At 47.2% G+C, this 15,043-nt stretch overlaps 1 protein-coding gene across 3 annotated transcripts in view; it reads right to left on the reverse strand.

Moving 5' to 3' along the window:
* The window catches only part of KCTD15 (potassium channel tetramerization domain containing 15), a 46,169-nt gene that overhangs the window by 15,950 nt on the left and 15,176 nt on the right, over positions 1-15,043 (reverse strand). For 2 of the 3 annotated variants that reach the window (XM_027784228.2, XM_055819038.1), the window contains exon 3: positions 1,511-1,655. In XM_027784228.2, the coding sequence (XP_027640029.1) occupies positions 1,511-1,655 (145 nt within the window). Of the gene's footprint in view, positions 1-1,510; positions 1,656-13,294; positions 13,436-15,043 lie in introns of those variants that run through there. The other variant, XM_027784232.2, reaches the window with a different exon arrangement.

The raw sequence follows: 15,043 nt of genomic DNA on the forward strand, positions 1-15,043 counted from the left end.
CAGGCTCTTACCAAATCCTGCTGGTTTTGTTTCACAGCACCTCTGAAATCTGGATGCCAGCTGGGGCCATGATCAGCCCTAACTACATCTCTTCTGCCCTCTCTTCTCACGCCTTCTTGTCCCACTAGACTGCCCCAAACACTGCTGCTAAGGCGTCTCTCCGGCAGTTCACCGGCTTCTCCATCCTCTCCCCTTTACTTGATCCAGCTTACAATCCACAGGGCTGGGCTGGGCTTCAGCCTCACTCCAACCTGCGCGTTTGCTCTCATTCTCTACAAAGAGCTTTTCTCACATGCCCCACTGGGTGCTCTGGCTCTCACCCTGCCTGGTGCACCCCAACCGCAGGGCTGCTGCTCCCCAGAAAGGCCAGCGCTCGGGACAGCCCTTCTGGCTGGGTGCTCCAGCACTGCCCATGAACGCCAGCACTCCTCCCTGCCTGGGACTGGATGTGCACTCCCATCGCACACCGTCTCTGCTCAGCGTTAACCGGGAGCGCTCCCATGCTGGGGTCAAGTACTTGTCACTTAGGTAAGAGCGGCTGAGGAGGGGTTTGCAGCATGCGGATCAGCTGTACTCCAAAGCCGAAGCCACCACAGCAACCACACGTCTGGATTGATGCAGTCTTGCCTACCTAGTCCAACGTGCAAAGCGAAATCTCACTGCACAGCACGGGAACCTTCCTCCCCAGCAACGCTCCACATCCTCTAACTAAGCAGATCCCCATCGCCATCCCAATTTATTCATCATTTCATCCTGGAGTTAGTGCTTTTGTTGAAACTTGTCATCTACAGTTTGGGCACTTTTGTCTTCTAATTTTCATACATAAGGATGACAATGTTGCAAGTTTTGTAAGCGCAAAGTCAAATAAACAAGGCTAGGAGGAGAGCGTTTAAACAATCAGGACTTGCAAAGCCACAACCAGCGCCATTATTTCACAGAAAACATGTACTGCTCCTTAAAAAGCCCTCAGTAAATTGCATCTCCCAAGAATATTTTGACATTCATAAACTGTGTAAAGATTGCTTGCTGAAATCAAAGTATCTGCATCGGTTACATCTAACACAAATCCTCGTGGGCTTGTTTAAGGGTGTTTCTTTTTTATACCAACAAGAAAAAGATTTATACAATTTAAGTCCTCTAAGTATCAAATTTAAAATATTTCTTCCAGATTCTGAGCATTAAACCCTGGTAAGTGCTAGTTGCTGATGTTGCTTCTTAATTGTTGTTATACCCTTATAAATAAGCTAAAAATGTGAGAAAATACAATTAGTTTAGAAAAACTGATTTAGCCATAAGCTTCATCGTTTAACTTTTTATGGTATCCATGACAACAATTGGTCCATTTATTAAATAATAGCATCCCTGGTGTAATATGCAAGTACTAAAAATCCTAACAATAAACAGCAACATTTAGTTAAGTGTGTTTAGGTCAAGTACACAAACCAACCTGCACCAAAACAAATGACAGAATGGGAGGAAAAAACAGATTGCAGACTATAGCTTTCCTTACCTTAAAGTCATCTGGGAGCAGTAGCTTAGATGTCCTTAGGAAGCTTAATATATATCTGAAAATTTCACCATCTCGATCAATGAAATAATGCTGTTTTAAACTGTCCAAGACAATAGGCTCTGTGCCATTAAACAGACGACTTATTCTGAAAAAAAGAAAGAAAAAGAAATGGGCAAAAGAGACAAAATCGCATTATACCCTCAGGGCTTAAGAACATCCAGCCAATTTAGCTGCATCAATTCAATGTGCATAAGGTAACACAGTATCTTAATTTGGTGACAAACAAGTGCACAAAGACAGATGCCCCAGTTGTGTGCGTGCACCACACGCTCGCACACGCGGAGCACGCGTGCAGGCGCACACACCAGCAGCAAGAGCCCTGCAGCTGCCCTGGCACTAAGCTCGCGCTGCCCCAAACCAGGGCTGCGAATCAGGCCCACGAGCCCACCAAGAAAGTGCCTGTGAAACGCCCACCCGCAGCTGGCAGGGGAATGCTGGTGAGAAGGTGCACCGCCGGCTGTTACAGACCCCTGCCCGCCATCTCCTGCTCACGGCGAGCCGAATCGGAGACGGGATCCTGGCCACAAGCTTTTCCTCCAGCTGGGCTGTCATTTTTGATCAAATGCCACCAAAGCCCTTCCGTGCTAGAGGAGAGGCTGCCCATACGCCGAGATGAGCTGTACGGACCCCTCGGTGGTGGGTAAGCGTCCACCCAACGCTGCATGCTTTGGCAAACCGGCAACCAATGGCCCGTGCAGCATCTGCAGCGCTGCCTGCGGGACCAGTCCCACCACCAGCAGTCCTGGGGATCAGAGCCTGGCAGAAGAAAGCAACGTGGCCAGTCTTTTGTGAGCAAAGGAAAGGAAGCGGGACCTATGAGCCTGGGGGATCAGCTGGTTACAGGACCAAAATACCGCATCAGCTACATCACTCCAGCTGTCTCCACGTCCTGAGGAGCACACTCTGCAGAAAGCAAACCGGGCATCTGCCTGGCTGCTGTTCCTCCCGCCCTTCCCCTCCAAACGCCTGGCTTCTCTCAGAACGCTTTGTCTTCTCATGAGAAATAACCCAGCTGAATATATGTTCTTGAAAGGAAAATCGCAGGAGACAGACAGCAACGACCTATTAAGTAATTGAGTCCATCTCTCTGACAGTGCAGCATTGTTCCCAACTGCAGAGTGTCTCGTGTTTCAAAGTCAAGTCTTAAATAACCCTGCCAGTGAGGACTCCTCCATTTCCCAGAGAGACTATCCCGCAGCCTGCTGGATTTCACTGTCAGGCCGTCCCTCCGACTCGGCCGTGCAGTCCCCTGTGTGTCCCTCGCTGAGACCAGGACAGGGCTTTTCCCCGCCGTGGATAACAAGCTCACCAAACCCTGCCAAAGGCAACGTGGTGCTGCTGGCGAATGCCACGGCCTCGCCGCCTCCTTCCTTCCAGCATCACCACCGCACCCCAAGCCTTCTGGCCCGGCAGCGAGGGGAGCGGATGCGAGAGACCCGAGCCCGGCCGGGGAAGGCAGGCGCCCACCCCGGCGATGGGAAGGGGCAGGTTTGCTGCCCCACGGCCGCCCGCGGTGCTGGTGCCACCGGCTGCACCCCACGCCGCTGGCTTTGCCTTGTGGGTTCATGCAACACGGTGAGATTTGCTCTCCACAGCTGCACCTCGGTCTGATCTTCTAACTTGCTAATTTAGTTGCAAATTTAATTAACATGCCATTTATTTCTAAATTAACTGTGGAGATATTAAATAAAACTGGACTTAGCAAGTCCCCACTGAATTCAGCTAAAAATCTTTCTGCCCTCTTAAGCAAGCTCCAGGTTTTACTGCCTGCTCTCGCGTCTGTGTCAGCATTCAGCTAGTCCAAGATACTTAGGAGAATAATCAAATGCTCCCCTAAACCCTAAGTGTAACGTGTTTACTATTTTTCTTCATCCTCTAGCTTTTCCAACGGTATCAGAGAACACCATCCGGTTCATGCTGCAACATTTAATTTATATAATCCCAAGGTTCAGTAAGCCTCCAGTAATTTACTATTTTCTTTTTCATTGTTATTTTAGGGCCATTTGCCCGAGACAGTTATATATGTTGCTTTGTATAGTGTTAAATTTTATTCCAGGAATAATTTATTTCCTCAGACATGCACATGAGCCAGTGTGCTGTGCCGGGTTAGACTGAAAGCTGAGGAAACACTGAGAGAGCAACTTAAGGCTCAGTATGGTGCATTTATTGAGTAAATTTGCGTGGCCATTGAAGGTTTTGAGATCTTACACCCTAAGCACACCGGGCTGTATCTTAAACCTCCTCCCCTTCGCTGCCCTTTCCCTGTGAAGTCTGCAAAAGCAAGGCGACGGCTGCTGTTCGGCTCTGCCACGCGTATGGGGGAAGGTTTGCCAACAACGACAGGGTGCAGGGAAGACAGGGTACAAAATTTTAATGGGCCGCTCTTTAATGTAGTGAAGCATTTTTTTGGTAATGAAAACAAAACATGAATTTTTAGGCCTTTGTGGAGTGCCCTGAGCTGTATTTCTTCACCAGCAAAATTACTGCTGGGGAAAGAAACTTGCAGAGTGTTGAAAGACTTAACTGCCACCCCAAAAACAGAGTGATGAATAGTTCCAAGGATTTATTTGACATTTTAGGGGGCTGCTATTTTCCAAGAACCAACTTCACTGCAGCATGTTGTAACGCTGCATGCAGAAAGCGCTCCTGCTCCTCCCTTCTTGCCAGTATAAACTGTACCTGCACAAAGTCCATCAGAAAATGCAACACTGTGAGAGCACCAAGTGAACTCAAATGGCAGCTTCAAAAGGAAAGTTTGCCTGACAGGGTTACTCATCACATGTGAAGCCATGGAAAAGAGCACGGTGACCAGGGGCAGCTCCACAAGCCTCACCGGGACCCAGCGTGTTCAGTGGATGGGTCTCGGGTGGCCAGAATGAAATGCCGCACACAGAAGCACAGAAGCAAAATGCGCACAGGCTGTCAGAGAGCCGGCAAGTTAGCAAGTGCCAGGGGATAGGAATGGTTTTGCACTGTGCAAACTTGTTGATGTTCAATCAGAAATTATGTCCTAGTCTGGCTGGCGGCCTCAGTAAGCTGCTCCCTCCAGCACCCTGCCATGTGATGCGAGTTAAAGTCATGGGGAATGGCTGCAGCTCTCAGACTGGGCAGCAGTCACCCTGAAAATGGCTGGGTTTATAAGTGGTCATGGTGCCCAGTACTGTACTGGTGGACAAATTGGGTACGGGTGTTTTCACTTGTTTATGGCATGTGGGAATGGCACTTCCAGTGATGCTTGTGAAGAGGTGGGAGGCACAGGAAAACAGGGATGAGGCAAAGAGAACCGCACTTGGATCTTACAGCCATGGGTGAGTCTGTGCAATCAACCCCTCTTCAGCATTCCCACCTTTTGGAAGAGATTCATCACTTTCTAATTCAAGAACACTCTTAAAACTTCTGTCCAAGATTTAATTTCCAGACAGGGAGCACAGCAAGCCAGCATCAACCCAAGTAGGTGCAAGCCTAAGGATGGCAAGCTTGCCTTTCCATTGCTTCCACCCCCCTGGCCAGGTCCCCCTGTGCTCACACCACCTTCCCAGTGCACGGCTCTTCCCAGCTGTCTGTTCCTCCTGCCCTCGCGGCAATATGCTCTTCCCTGCTGCCTGGCCACGGCTCTGCAGCGCTGCCCACCCTGAGCCTCTCAGGGCCCCTGCTCCCGGCCACTGCCGCATCACGTCCCTGCGGAGCAGAGCCACAACGGGGCTGATGTCCAGCCCCCGGCTTAGTGGGTCTAGCTGGCACCTTGAGCCCCGGCTGGATGCTCTTCCCTGCTCCTCCCAACATCCAGAACACAACCTGTTGATCCTATTTCTACAATTTCTTTGTGCTTCTGTTGTTTCTGCTAAAGGCTTTTACATTTTCAATAATGTTTTGCCAAAACGCCAAGGGGCGAGTTTCTAGCTTTGTACCGATTTTACTATGATATTAAGATCTCCTTTTATTAGATTAAAAACAAACAACACAGCCAGCCAACCCACAAGGACAAGAGCGCCAGTAAATTCTTTTCTTAGTTCCTTGGGCAGGGGAGGAAGCCGTGTGCAAGTACCTACAGCCGGCTGCTGCTACCCGCACCCCCCCGTAACGCTGGCCACCGATTTTCTTTCCAGGCAAGCTCCCTGCAGCATTTGTCGAGATGGGAGCACAGAGAGGGCCCGCAGGGCAGGGACTCCAGCCCCCACAGCAGAGCTCACGGCACACCATCGCTTTCATAAACTCACCCAACTCCGTCTTAGAAGGAGCCAGGGCTTTTTGCACCCCCAGCTCCCTCGGGAGCACCCTCAGTCTTCCCAAGATCGTCACTGAGCGCAGCCACGGCTCTGCACATCACATACCGCTGTTGGGGGGTTTAACAGCGCCTTGGGACAGGAGAGTGGTTTTATGTGGGGAGGGGGCGTGCTGCTTTCTGTTTTGGGGCCAGTTTAGCCATTTTCTTGACAGATCTTTTTTTGAACAGAAAACAGAAGTTGTTAATAAATCTGGTTCCAGAGGCTTTAAGAGGAGCACCCAGTATTGTGGGATCAGTGGGACCAGCAGCAACCGGGGCTGTAGCGAGCAGCGGCGGAGCCCACCACCCCTGAGCCCCAACACTGGGAGGACCACTGGATCCCATCCCCCCCCGGCCACCCGCCCAGCCAGTGTAGCGACACCGCGTAAGTAAAACTCTCTATCACAACATTGCACTAAAAGTATTAATTTAAGTAATTACGAGATTAATATTTAACCATTCAGTGATATTTTTGTCATTCATAATTCAGTTGTTTACATTTATTAAAAATTTATTCTGTAGACACTTTTTCTGCCCAATGTCAAATCAGCAGGGAGTGCACATTTCAGCAAACTGTCATGAAAATGCGTCTCTTTCCTAATTTTATGGGAGGAGAGGAGAAGAAGAGAGATGCTGCTGTCTGTGCATCCTGCAAGCGCACGGGCCTGTGCCCTGCTCGGTGCCCTCCGCTGCGGCTGCTGCTCCTCCAAGCATCCCCCTGCTCCGCTGGGCACAAATGCACAGCGGAGCTGACAGGAGCTCTGCAGCTCTCCCTGCCATTTACACGGCAGCCGTCGGTTGTGCTTGGCTGTTGGGCCTTGCTGCGGAGCTGGAGGAGGCAGCGGCTGTGGGAAATGCCACAGAGAGGAGGAAGAAGGTTGTTTAGAGCCAGGACACCGAGCATGACCTGAAACTGCCCCGTAGGACATGCTAGCAAAGCGTCCCAGGTGTATGAGCAGAGTCCACTCGTTGCTGCTGAGCACAAACAGTGCTGCTTATCTCTTAAATATTTGCTCAGTGTGGGAAGGATAGATACTGTTATCTGCCTGAAGAGAAAAAATGCTGCAAATTGGAGCAGAGGTGCTTGACAGACCAGAGCACCTTATACTGTGTCTGGCACTGCTGTCCGCGTGGCTATGTCCCTTAGGAGTCTGTCACTTGTCCCATCACAAGATAGTAACACTGGGAAAGAACAGTGGGAAGCATCGGAGTGGCTGTGCCCTCCCCAGCCCTGGCGTGCCCGGAGCCAGCGCTCTGCTGGCACTGCTGCACCCCAGCCACAGCAGCACAGCCTGGGTGGGCAGTGGACAGTGCTGCCAGGTCTTTACAGCAGTGGTTTTTGTATTTCCCTTATTTTTACTGTAAAACTGAGAGGGTTTGTGCACAAGTTCCTAGCAAAGCAAACTGTAATGGAGAAAGCACCTGCAGCTGCTTTCCCCAGGGACGTATGTTAAAAACACCCAACCCACCCGAAACGCAGGCAGGGCTGGCCAGAAGAGGACAGGGGTAGCCCAGCTGAGCAGCAAACAGGTGTCTTCTGCCTTCTGGCCCGATGGTTGGTAGGAAGGAGAGATGTTAAAATACTCTCTCTGCCAGGACACATGCTCCCTCATGCCCCATACAGCAAGGAACGTGGCTAAAGGTTGCATCTGGCTGCAGTAAGTTTTCTGATCTGCCTCAATTTAAAACTTCAGCTATAATTAGCGTGAAAGTCCATAAACAAAGCTGTATTGTATGGTTATACTGTACCTTCACACCCTGCTACCTGACCGGTGATTTTAGGCCTTTCTCCAATTATGGGAAAGCAGTGCTAAGGAGAGGCACCGTCTGAGCGCAGGTCTGCGACCTGGCTGTGCTACGCTGCAGGAACTCAGCGCAGGCTTCGCCCTCACGGCTCTGCCACAGTTTCCATTTTAATCAAAGATAACGTCTTGACCACCTCAGACTGCTTCGGGCGTACGCTTGGCTTGGAGGGTGTTTCAGCTGGGGAGAATTTTGTTTTAAGCATCTTTTAAATCTTTTATTTGTACGGTGATGGGAAGAAGTGAGGGTAGGGGGGAGAGTCTGAGTCTTAAACTGAGGGTATAAATCGTTGCTCTGCAAACTGAAATCCAAGCAGTCATGGGTGCTTTGGGACTGGTTCATGTGCCTGCATACGCAGAAAGGCGCCCCAGAGGGGGGTTCTGGCACAAGTAAGCCCAGATCAGGTCCCTGCTTCCATTCCCAAATGGAGTGCAGGCATCGAGCCCGCAGTGGCAGACAGGTCACCGCTCCGTGCACGCTCGAGCCACTCCAACCACTGACTCCTTCCCCCACCACTCCTGCAAGACCAGGGTGAGCATCCTACATTTCAGCAGGGCAGCCTCAGCCACTAGCATCCTACAGGCACTGCCTGTCCCCATACAGGCATTGCCAGCTTCACACCCTTCAATCCTGATGGCACGAGTGACCCGACACTCAAGTACAAAACTGACCTGTGAGAACCAAATGGAGATAATAAAGCCTGTGACCCCAAAGCCCATCTCTCGATTTTTAACAAGAAAAGAGCATCAAGTAGTACAGTCTGATCTCAGCAGAGGGATGGAGGAGGTAACACAAGGCAACAGGTTTATCCATCTCCAGTTCCTGTAACCTCTTGTTCCTGCCTTCCAAGGCTGATCCTGGAATGCCATCAGAGGTTTTTGAGCCATATGCTCACTTTTCAGTGCTTTCGAAGGATATTACGGTCATTAACTATTAAGTACCTGAATGAACTGCAGGATCGATTACCTAGATTTAATACTTCATATTTTGGTGTTCAGGCTAGAATATCTATTTTTTCAATGGATCAGAGCTAGTCTATATAGTACCCACATGTATTTTTAAAAGTCAATAATCCGTAAAGAACATTATCAGCTACCACGCAGAATCATTCTTTCAAAGTTCTGGAAGGATTTTTTTTTCTTTTTACTCATCACTAAAAAGGAAAATTAGGTATGTCATGGATGTTGTAGTTACAACAAAGGCATGGACAATTATGTTTTCAGTTCTCTGTTACTATCAATTAAAGTCCGCTGAAGCAACAGGTAATAAACCACTGAAGTGGAAATTACCTATTACTTTCGAAATGCCACAAAGCATTCACGGTAAAGATAAGAGATCTTACAGCTCTCTCTCTTCCACCTGTTGTTAACAGCCTATCTCCGCACTTAAGACAAGTGACTCTGATATATAATTTCATGGAAATATATATGTATTTTTAGATTTTTACACATGACACTTATTTGCAATTTGTAGAGACAGCATTGCCTATACATAAGCTAGCAGTTAAGACAAGAAATTGGAAACACTAATCCCAGGTAGCGAAGCCAGTGTCTTTTCCTGCATTAAAAAATTCTCTTGGTAGCCAAGAGCCACCCTGGTCCTGCATCCATGTGGCCAAGCATCCCATCGGGTCTTGAGGGAGGAGAGGAGGAGTGATCAAACAATTGCAATGAGCAGAGCAGTGACTTAAGGGAACTGAGGCTCCCATGAGCTTTCCTTTCCAGGCTTTTCATTCACACCAGCTTTACAAGGGTATTAACCCTAAGCCCTTCACTTCATCGGGATACTGGGATTAGGCCCATCAGCACTGGCCGCTCATCCCAAATTTATCAGCAGCATGTTTGTTCGCTGGGGACCTGCTTCTGCCACCCATCTCGCAGGGAGCCAACAGCTCAGGAGCAAAGCGCTGCCCAGCCATAAGTAACAGTGGCAGGATCCAGCCCTTCGCCAGGATAATGATTTTGTTTTCCCTTATTAAAGTAGCGTTTGTATATTTGAGTGTGTTATTTTAACAGCTATAAAAAGACTTCACTAAACAAACAGTTTCTAGTATGTTAACTGCTGTATTACGAATCCTTTCACTGCATCTGGCGTATAACCACATTTATAGGCAGGGTAAGTAGACACATACAGGCAGAGCGGCACTCATTCGCTACACACATCAGCATCCCACCACGTTTATTTAAGTTGTCAGTCACGAAATGCATTTGCTGTGCTTAACAACAAAAAAAAATCCAACTTTCAAATATAGGTACAATTTGCATTTCTCCATTAAAAGTTCCCTACACGCCACTGACATGGCTGGTTCATTCTTTGTAACAGAGACAGTGACAAACGGCCTCCCATTATTTTTTGATGCTTAACCATACCGTGTGCATTCATTTAGTCTGGCTGAGCTGCTCTGGAGCAACCAGGAGCAGAAGAGAGGCCTTGACCACAGCGGGTGTGCAGATGCATGGCAGCCCCGTGCAGGCGGAGAGGCTGCAGTTACTGCAGATCAAGATAGGCCAGTTCTGCCACCCCTGCTCCTAACAAGCAGCAACTACCTGGGGAGAGTGAGAAGGGCAGAGTCTGGCTGACTTGCATATTTTTAATAAAAGTAACCAAATCATATTACAATATAATACAAACCCTCAAAACACAGAACTTGGTAACAGTAGGAGCCAAACACATATTTCCTTTCAGTGAAATATGCCCAAGTCCAAGTAACTGCACAAAAGTTTATACGTTGTAGGGAATACCTATCGATTTGGGAATTCCTCTATTTTAAATTGTGAACCTACATTTGAAGTTAAAGCATATGTTAGCTGAAGACGCAGTACTATCATTTTTTCCAGTATAAAGTTCAGGTTACTTTTGCTCTTCTTGTGTCTTTTACTTCATTCTAGCTGAACTTTTGTCTAAGTAGCTGGTGAAGATTAAAAATATTAATACAAATTTATATTGCAAAACTAGCTTGGTTTTGTTACGCTATTCTTGTTGCTGCTGCTCTGATTTGAGTGCTGCGAGGGATCCCGGCCTTTCAAGTTTTCTCAACAGAGAATTTACACTAAATTTTGGCCGTGAAAAATCAATGCAGGAACAAAAATTCTTTAATATAAAACAAACTCCTAAACTAGCATCTTAGTTTCCCAAAGTGTTCCCTAGTTTCCCAAAGGTCCCAATCCTGCAAGAACTGCATTTCAGTTCAAACTCTGTGGGAGTTGCGGGCATTCAACAGAATTAAGTTGTTAATACATGAGAAGATGCACAATTCAAACAAAACATTCCTGCCTATACAAGCCTTTTCTTGCTATTCCTTTAAGCATCCCTTCCCCCTAAATCATGGTGCTATGAAGGCCCTGATGAGAACAGGGTTGCACTGAATGCCAGCTCTCTTGCTGCTCACCTACTTGTTCTAACTTCCAAGTGGAAGCTAGCTCAGAATTTTTATTAAGATTTTCAAATCTGACTAGATCTGGACATTACCCCCATTGCCATCACCCTTGTACAGCTGGGCATGCTGGGAGGCTGTAAAACATGCAGATACTAGTTATATTTTAATATAACTGGGCTAAATCCTCGCTCATTGAAGTCAAGAGCGAAACTCCCACTGGGACTCAGTGAAGGCAGGGAAAATTTCAAATGTAACTCATTCACCTTTCAGGGTGCAATCCTGGCCCTCCACATCCTTTGCATGTGTGGGTGCTGTGAAACCAGCACGTTTCAGTACACAGCAGGAGAAAGAGGGATGGATACTCCAGCACTGCACAACCTTTTATAAAGGGTAAACGGAGACAGCTAACACAGTCACTTTGGTACCTGCTGCTCATGTAAATAGCTAGAATATTTTATCTGCTGGAGCCACAGCCCTCTCCTTGATTCTAGACATACAAAAGCTGAGCAGCTTTTTCCTACAATTCTTTCATTTCCAGATCCACAGGAAAAAGTTCCCAGAGATGGGCTGCCAGGGACTGTGCAGCACTGCACTGTCTGGGATGAGCAGGAACACCAGGTGACCCTCCGTGCCCACACCAGCCTCCACTGGACTGGGATGCTCTCCACCGCTGTGAAGAGCAATGATACCAGCCTCTCTCAGCAGCGATACATTAGCTTTCTGCTTAAAAGAAACTGCCCACACTGCTTGGGCATTTGGTTGGTATGCCTATCCATTAAACTGGTAAAGCGCTCTGTTGCTGAGCATGACAATACGGAAAAAAACAGCTTATCTTGCATTCTTCCTCTGTTTGCTTTTCCTGCAACCCATCCTTCTGTCCTCCAGTGAGTAAATGACACCAATTTTGCCCAGTCCCAGAATGTAACAGTGCTGCAATTACACTACTGTACACCTCCACTACCGCTCACATCACCACTCACTCTGGCACGAAGACACTGCAGGGAGTTACGGGCAGACTGCAGTGGGTTAAAATTCCCTACAAGCACGTACGTGATTGGGAAGTTGCATGCAGTTCTCTCTATCCGCATTTTTGTTATGGCACTCAAAATGATGAATGAATGATGATGCTCCTGTTCGTACATTTGATTAAGCTGCACCCACCATATTTTTCCTGGCTGTTCACTTAAACTGAACACATCAAGAATGATTTGTTAAAAAGCTATTTTGAAGAGAAAGCAACTACCAAAGCCTGTATATCCAGACCAAGTAGGAAGACTTGTGTAACAGTTTTTGCTGGTGAGCCCGAGCCACTGGCAGGTGAAAGGCAGAAGCGAAGAGGAATTACCACCAGGTTTTGTGTTACTAGAGCCAGAGAGCAGGGACAGAGAGGAAGTGACCCACTGACATGTCCACTGGGAAGAGCCTAGCTCCACAGCCACGTTCCCACAAAAAAGGGGAGCCCCTGCCTAGGGGCTATGGAGAGAGAACCTGCACCCTGGAAGGAGGCAGCCATATACCTGCTGCACAGAGGACACTTGCCCTCCTGAATGAAGCTTGGCAAAAGCTTTAAAATAAGAAAACTGTTAAAACTGTTGGATTCCGATGAGATACTGAAAGCTGAACCTGGCTTTTTTATGTGACTGCGAGAGATTCATTCTTAAATACAATACTACGGTCATGGGTTTGATTCTGGTCCCAGTGAAGTCAAGGCCAAAACATCCTTTGATTTAATTGAAAGCAGAAGCAGGCCCCCGCTTTAACCCTCACATACGCAAACAGAATACAACTGGATGTGAACAGAGGAGGAAATATGTTTGGAACTGGTTACAAATCCATGTGTGATTTTTTTTCTCCCCCCTCTGTAACATTAAAAACCAGTCATTGAATGTCTTTCTTCATTCAGCAGCAGTGTTAAGTACTACTGGCCCAAATTCAGCCCTCGTTCCCTCCCAGACAACCCCAGCAGAAGCAGAGGACCAGGTTTCTCTGTTGTCATCTACCGGTCCCCGTGAAGTTCCACTAGCCAAATTTGTCCACGAAATAGTATGCAAATTTTGCAACAGCAGGATTTAGGCAGCAGTCTCCCAGAAGGTACACCACATTCCGAAAATGCCAAAGCTGCAGCCTTTGGTGTAAATCACACTGGTACAACTTGTTGGCATAACACAGTATGACACCGAAGAGGTTAAAAAGAGTCCCTGACTTTCATTGTCCACTTTCGAGAGAGAGAGAGAGAGAGGCTTGCTGCTGCAAAAGCATCTACCAGATCTAAACGGATTACCTGCAGCACTGGTAGCATCTGCACTCCATTAGGAGAGAGGCGTAACGGGAGCCTGCCTTTTGGACTGGGATTCCTTCAGCGTTTCAGCTTTACGGTGCAAATCTCAGTTTCCAATGCTTGCCAACTGATCCCTTCTGAGTCTGACCAAGAGCAACGGTGCAAATGCTGTATAATAGCTTCCCAGCATCCACGTGCAGGAATCCTTTCAGGTTTTGCTTTATGTGGTCCTCAGCAGATAAAAAAGTAATTTTAGCCTTTGACCATAGGATACCATACTGCAGTAGTGAAATCAACATAGTACAGGTGAACACCGGAATACCTCTGCTGAGCCTATCTGTCCTGGTGCCCAGCTCTGACAGGCAAGCAGTCATCAGGATGACTGCATCCATAAGGAATGCAATCATGCACACATGTGAAGCTAATAGCCATCCTGCCTGGCAGAGTTTCAAGTGAGAGCAAATCAGGTAAAAACAAAAAAACAAACCCTTGTAAAATGTTTACAGGTGTCATTTCTTTTTTAAGCATCAAAAGATTGAAGTACATGCTAATCACAGCAGATGAGGTGAAGGAGTAGGCCTTTTAGTGGACAGAGCATGGAAATAAGAGTTTATAACTCGCGTTTAATTCCAGCTCTGCAGCTTCTCCCAGCTATCAAATTCGGTTAGGAGAGCCACCAGCCTGCTGTAACTCTGTATCAATGGAGTTATACCAGGGATGAGAGTGACTGACAATACTTACCTGTTTCAGTCACCAGATCATGCATTTAATGTCAGTACAGCACGAGGGAACAGGCTGATGTGCTACACCATATATATGCTGGATATACCCATCAATTTATTACACTTCCTCTAACACAGAAGCCTGGCGATGTCAATGCAGCTAGCAGCAGCATGGGGCACAACCCGTGTCAGCTACGGCCTGGCACCCTCCACACCATCTTGTTACTCTGTGCTTAAGAGATCTAGCCTCCTTTTATACTTTCACATATGAATCCTGAGTTTACATGCCGGTGTATCTCTTCTATTTAAATATGCACTTTGTTCTTAAAGATTTTCTTAACCTATTAATAGATTAATTCTGATTTCAGTTATATAGGTACAAATTTCGGGTAACTCCTTCAAAACCAGCGGAGTTGTCTCTTTGGGAAGGCCATCTGAGCAGGAAAGGTATGTGCACACACCTGTCAGTGCATGATGCTTTGTCTTCATTTGCCTATTGGTTTTACACCTTCAGATGTTTTTGGGACAAGAGTACTGTGGATACCTAGCAGAAGCATCTTACTACAACATTCAGGTTCTCTTACTTTCTCTCCACACATCACGTCAGTATACATCCCTGATGTAACTCCACAGAGGTCAACAGGGTTACACTGGGATTATTCTGGCCAGGTTTATTATTAGGCCAGTTTTCTAAAAGAGTAAGGCTTACTTTGTTTCCATCTAAGCTTACAGTAAAACTCTCATTGACTTCATTGGAAGAGAGATTTGGCCCAACATACCAATACCCAAACCACTTCCATTTATTTCAGTGAAAGTAGGCAAGGACTTAGTAAGGTCCAAAGTATTTTTAAATCTTGGATTTCATAAATGATCACAAGCATGTAGGTCACAATATATACACAGAAAGACACCTACGACAACCACCAGTGGGATCATTAAAATAAGTAAGTTAGGCCTAGAGACAAATTAATTTCATAACATGTTCCTTACAAAACAGATACCCCCTTGCTTCATGATCTAGGGAGTCTGT

Source organism: Falco peregrinus, chromosome 14 (assembly GCF_023634155.1).
Source record: "Falco peregrinus isolate bFalPer1 chromosome 14, bFalPer1.pri, whole genome shotgun sequence".
Lineage (NCBI taxonomy): Eukaryota > Metazoa > Chordata > Aves > Falconiformes > Falconidae > Falco > Falco peregrinus.